The 5,796-nt window shown below is 46.7% G+C and overlaps 1 protein-coding gene across 1 annotated transcript; it reads right to left on the bottom strand.

The window, feature by feature from the left end:
- Window positions 1–4,685: 4,685 nt before the first annotated feature.
- On the bottom strand, window positions 4,686–5,564 carry LOC102838813 (palmitoyltransferase ZDHHC3-like). Its single transcript, XM_006876422.1, has one exon. It carries the CDS (start codon window positions 5,562–5,564, stop codon window positions 4,686–4,688), a length of 879 nt encoding a protein of 292 aa, XP_006876484.1.
- Window positions 5,565–5,796: the final 232 nt, after the last annotated feature.

Here is a 5,796-nt window from a genome sequence, read left to right on the forward strand (position 1 = left end):
TTTGCTGTGTCCCAAAGATTTTGGTATGTTGTGTTTTCATTCTCATTTGTTTCTAGGAACTTTGTGAATTCACGTTTAATTTCTTCTACTACCCACTTGCTTTTCAGCAGGGTGTTATTCAGTTTCCATGTATTTGACTTGATTTCTTTGGTCTTCCTATTGTTGATTTCTCATTTGATAGCATTGTGGTCTGAGAAGATGCTGTGTAGTATTTTGATATTTGTAAATTTATGGAGGTTTGTTTTGTGACCCAAGACATGATCTATTCTGGAGAATGTTCCATGTGCATTGGAAAAGAATGTGTATTGTGCTGTTGTTGGGTTGAATGCTTTGTATGATGTTTTTGATGTCATCCCACAACTCTTCTTGTCCTCAATCTTTAAGTGTCTAATGTATCAAATGTGTCCTTCAGATGATATCTAAATTCAGGTGGGATATGTTCAAGGTCAAATTTTGCTCTCATTGACTTGTTTTCATTTTCTTCAGCTTCCCCCTAAACTTGCATATGTGCCATTGCTGGTGTGTTCCACAGTCTGCCCCTGCCTTGTTTTGGCTGATGATATGAAGCTTTTCCACCATCTGCTTCCATAGACGTAGTCAATTTGATTTCTGTGTATTCCATCTGTATATCCATCTTGGTATTTGCAATGAAGAAGTCCTTGGTCTTGTAACATTCTATCATGTTATTTCCAGCACTGTTTCTTTCACCAAAGCCACATTTTCCAACTATTAATCCTTTCTCTTTGTTTCCAACCTTTGTATTCCAATCACCAGTAATTATCTACACATCTTGATTATATGGTTGATCAATTTCAGACTGAAGAAGGTGGTAGAATTCTTTAATATCATCACTGGCTTTAATTGTTGGTACGTAAATTTGAGTAATAGTGGTATTAACTGGGCTTCCTTGTAGGCAGATGGATATTATCCTATCATAGTCAGCATTGTACTTCAAGACAGATCTTGAAATATTCTTTTTGATGATGAATATGATGTCATTCCTCTTCAATTTGTCATTCCTGGTGCAGTAAACCATGTGATAAATTAAAAATGGCCAATACCAGTCCATTTCAGCTCACTGGTGCCTAGGATAGCAAAGTTTATGTGTTCCATTTCATTTTTGGCAACTTATAATTGTTCTAGATTCATATTTCGTACATTCCATGTTCTGATTATTAATGGATGCTTGCAACTGTTTCTCCTTATTTTCAGTTGTGCCGCATCAGCAAATGATGGTTCTGAGGGCTTTACTTCATTCACATCATCACGGTCAGCTCTACTTTGAGGAAGCAGCTCTTCCCCAGCCACATTTTGAGTGGCTTCCAACCTGAGGGACTCATCTTTCAGCATAATATCTGACAATATTATGGTGCTCTTCGCCATGATTCCATATTCAATAATCTGGTGCTGACAGTGTTCCACTGCTATTCATAAGGGTTTCAGTGACTAAATATTCAGTAGTAGTCCATCTTTCTTCCTAGTCTGTCTTCATCTGGAAGCGCATCTGCAACCTATCTACCATGATTGACCCTGCTGGTATTTAAAATACGGATGGCATGGCTTCCAGAATCACAGCAACTCACAATCAACTACAGTACAACCAATGAACAGATCAGTAGGACTGGGTAGGACTGTGCAAATGTGAGGTGCTTGTGGTCCTCTAAGGTGATTGGACAGCTTGCTAATAATGTCAATAGTATGTTTGTGGGAGTCAGGCCATGCAAATCCTATGTATGGAACCCTAAAGAGAGGATGATTAACTTTGTCACCCCAGTAGGTTCAAAAAGAGCCATCCCCGAGGCAGACAAGGGGGGGTGTCTCACTGACGTCAAGAAAGAAGGGCCAAGAGTGGAGCACGTCCGGCAGAGCAGAGATCCCTGAACCTTCTTGGTCCCGAGGCAGATAGCTGGCCCCCAAGATAGCAAGAAACAGTATGGAGAAGCAGCTGCAGCAAAACCAGAAGCCCAGTGGGTGATGGACTGGTGGGCTTCCAGCCCAGGTAACGAGAAAGCAGAGCACCTTCAGGCAGGAGGTTTGCTAGCAGAATTTAAGCCATGGGAATAGAGCTGAGTGCCTTTGGACCAAGGCAGAGCTTGGAGAGTTTTGAGCAAGGCCAAGAGCAGGCCAAAGAGCCTTGGTGCAGGGAGGGGCCCAGACCTGGAGAAAGGCATTCCTAAGGCATGATTGAGAAGAGTCTATCCAGACTGAAGCCTGAGTCTCCTTGGTCCTGAGCTGTACCCAGTTACTACCCCAATGAACCCCACAACTGTGAGTATTGTCTGTGAGTTGTATGTGGCCACTGCAACAAATGATCAAAGCCAGCGGAGATGGTACCGACGGTGATTCTTCTCTCTCTCCTTGGTGAAGGAACCTGGAAGCGTAGTGGATTGCAAGAGGGGCTGCTTAACCCAAGATCACTAGTTTAAATCTACCAGTCACTTCGTGTGAGAAAGACGAAGCTTCTTGTCCCTGAAAAGATTTACAGCCTTGGAAACTCTATCCCGGGTTGTTACGAGGAACTGACTCAGTGGTACACAATCACCACCACCCCTTAGTGAAGTTAGAGGAGGCCAGACCCCACCCCCACCCCATCTATGCAAACAGCAATTTGTAATATAGGCATATGTAGAAAAGTGGATTTATTCCATCAATAAAAATCTATTCCAGGTGAAAAACAGACTTAAGTATGAAAATGTGAAAATGTATGGGAGACAATATGGACGATATACTTATGAAATTGGGACTGGGAAGGACTTCTTAAATAAGGTTCAAAAGCACAAACAACCCAGGGAAAATGTGATGAATTTACGACATTAACATAATCAACTTGTGTGCATTCTAAGATGCCATTAACTAAGAAGGAAAAAAAACCCAAAAAATCAACCCCAACAACCCAGGCTGTGTGATGGTGGTAATTTGTATTCCCAATAAAAGACTCCTATAAATCAATACGAAAAAGACAAACAACCCAACAGCAACATGAAGATATGAGCAGAAAATTTATAGGAGAATAAATCCAAATATTCAATAAACAGACGGAAAGATGTCAACCTCACTAGTAATTAGAGAAATTGAAAATAAACTAGAATGAGACACCATTTCACTCCCACCGGCTCAGTGAAAATTCAGAAAACTTGGGTTAGAGAAATTCAGGCACGCATGTGCAGCCACAGAAACTCATTGCTGGGGTGAGTGAGCCTGAGCGCAATCTGGCAAAATGGAAGAACTCTGTTTCTAGCACTTCCCAGCTCTCCCATTTCCACAGGAGCCCTGTGTAGGGTTTCTAAGGCTGTCAACCTTCACGGGAGCAGCAAACATTTTCTTTCTCCCGAGGAGCGGTGGGTGGAATCGAATCCAACTGCTGACCTTGCCAATAGCAGGCTGCAACACTATGAGGCTCCGTCTACACACTTCATTTAGTAGAACCCAAACTAGGAAAGCCTCAATTTCCATCAGAACTACAAACAGGCTAATCAGATTCCGTTCTGCTCACACAGTGCAGTAGGTGGCAGCAAAGGTGAGTGACCTAGAGCCATGCACACCAACAGGAAACAGCCCTAAAGCAGACCTCCCGGAGCAACCTTACCGATTCCACGATGATCTCAAAAGAAAAAGCAAAAAGGCCCAACAAACCCCAGTTCTTGACCGGTGAGGCCCACCAGCTTCTCCAGGAAGAGTTCATGCCAATCTTCCACACAAAATGCTCAGAAAATAGAAAGACTGTCTGAGCTACCGTACTTGTTTTAAATGATTTGGTGTCGTCTGGTATAAAACACAAAGAGATTGGGCCAATTTCAGAAAAAAGAAATGTACTGGCTCATGGCACTGGTGAACATAAATGCAAACATTCTAAATCAAATAGTAGCTGAATTAAAAAGAGATTACAAAATTGTGCCTCACAATGGAGTTGGATTTATCAGGAATGCAAGGATAGTTCAAAATCAGATATTGAATCTGTGCAGGGAGCCAATTCCATCTACTCCCCCTCCCCACCACGTGTTAGAACAGAACTCCAGGGGGTTGTCAATGACCAGTTTTTGGAAAGTGGATCACCAAGCCTTTCTTCAGAGGATCCTCTGAATTATTTGGAATCTCCAACTTTCACATTTTCAGGCAAGCATGTTCACCAAAGTGCGAACTTTCATAGCATGACATCAGAATATATAGAGAACACATTTAATTAATATGCTTTGGTAGCGCAGTGGTTACGAGTTGGGCTGCTAACCTCAAGGTCAGCAGTTCGAAACTATCAGCTGTTCCTCAGGAGAAAGAGGAGGCTTTCTGTTCCCGTGAAGATTTACAGCCTCGGAAACCCTGTATGAGTCAGAACTGACTCCACGGCATGTAACCAACCATATTTCATTAGGTTCGACACTCATTTGTAGTAATTTATTAGTGTTGTGGATTTCACTGTTTTTCAGATGAAAGCAGTAACAGTTAAAAAAAGGTGGAGCCGACATATTTCACCTCAGCTTCCGAAACTTCCTCCAGGCAAAACTTGGCTTTCAAACACTTTACTCTCGGCTCAGAACGAACATGAGGCTTTTGAAACCCTTTGTAGCTTTGGTGTCTTCCGTGGATGTGGTGGTTAACCGTTACTGCATTTCCCCCTAAACACTTGTGAGGGGGTCAGCAGATGGTAGAGCTGCTGTGGTACTGGAAATGGGAATCCTAGGAGAAGGCCCTCAGACCACCTCGTGGTACTCATCCAATTTCTGAGGCTCCTGCGAGACGAAGGGGTTGATCCAGGCCATGGAGACTCGGTGCCCGAAGACGGCCTTCAAGTTCATCCACCTGGTGCCTTTGCCCCACCTGGCCCGCTCCCTCTGCAGAAACTCGATTCTGGTTTGGTCCTTGCAGATGGCATGCATCTGGGTCCCGAACATGACGGAGGTGAAGATGAAGCCCTTCAGACTCACCAAGAAAAGGAAGACGACGGAGCCGCCGGGTGAAATGATGCTGTTGGTGTCCCATTCACCGTGCAGGTAGCCTCGCAGGACAGGGACGCCAAGCAGCAACAGAACGTGCAGCGAGGCCAGCGCGATGTAGAGCGTGAACAGAACGAAGTACTTCTGGTTGTCCTCGCCCACGCAGTTGTTGACCCAGGGACAGTGGTGGTCCATCTTGCGGATGCAGCGCCCACACACGCTGCAGTGGTGGGCGCGCGCAGGCCGGGCACTGCCGCAGCGCTGACATCTGGGCGCGCCGGGCTGGGCCGTGGAGCCCAGGGGCACGGAGCCCGGGTCGGTGAGCACTGTGCGTGCGTGCGACACCAGCCCCAGGAAGGCCAGCAGGTGGAAGAGTGCGCCGTTGGCCGCGGTGTAGACCAGGTCCTTGGACGGGATAAGCCGCTGGGACAACATCACGCCCGCCGCGCCCAGCACCAGCACCCAGGTGCCAGCGGCGCACACAATGCCCAGAGGGTCGCACACGAACCAGATGCGGCAGCGGCGGCGGTGGAGGCTCTCAGGGAGCGGCCTTGGTGGCCCCGGAGGGACGGCGGGGCACAGCGCGAAGGTGGGCGTCCTCTCAAGGGCTCGGTGGGCCGGAACGCCGGCGGGCATTGCGGGGACCCTCGGGCATCCTAGCACCACGAGACCCGGGGAGGGGCACCAGCGGAGGCCGCCTGGGCTGGACACTGCCCGCTGGGGCCCTGGGCAGGAGTGCTGTCCACGACAGACCTTGGTCCTCACCTGGCAGAATCAGAAGTTGAGCCCCATCTGCGTTCTAGAATGTGACTTAGAGGTGAGGGGATTTGTGAACACACAAAGGGCAGTCCTTGGGTTTCACCCAGAG

Source organism: Chrysochloris asiatica, unplaced genomic scaffold (genome assembly GCF_000296735.1).
Source record: "Chrysochloris asiatica unplaced genomic scaffold, ChrAsi1.0 scaffold00378, whole genome shotgun sequence".
Lineage (NCBI taxonomy): Eukaryota > Metazoa > Chordata > Mammalia > Afrosoricida > Chrysochloridae > Chrysochloris > Chrysochloris asiatica.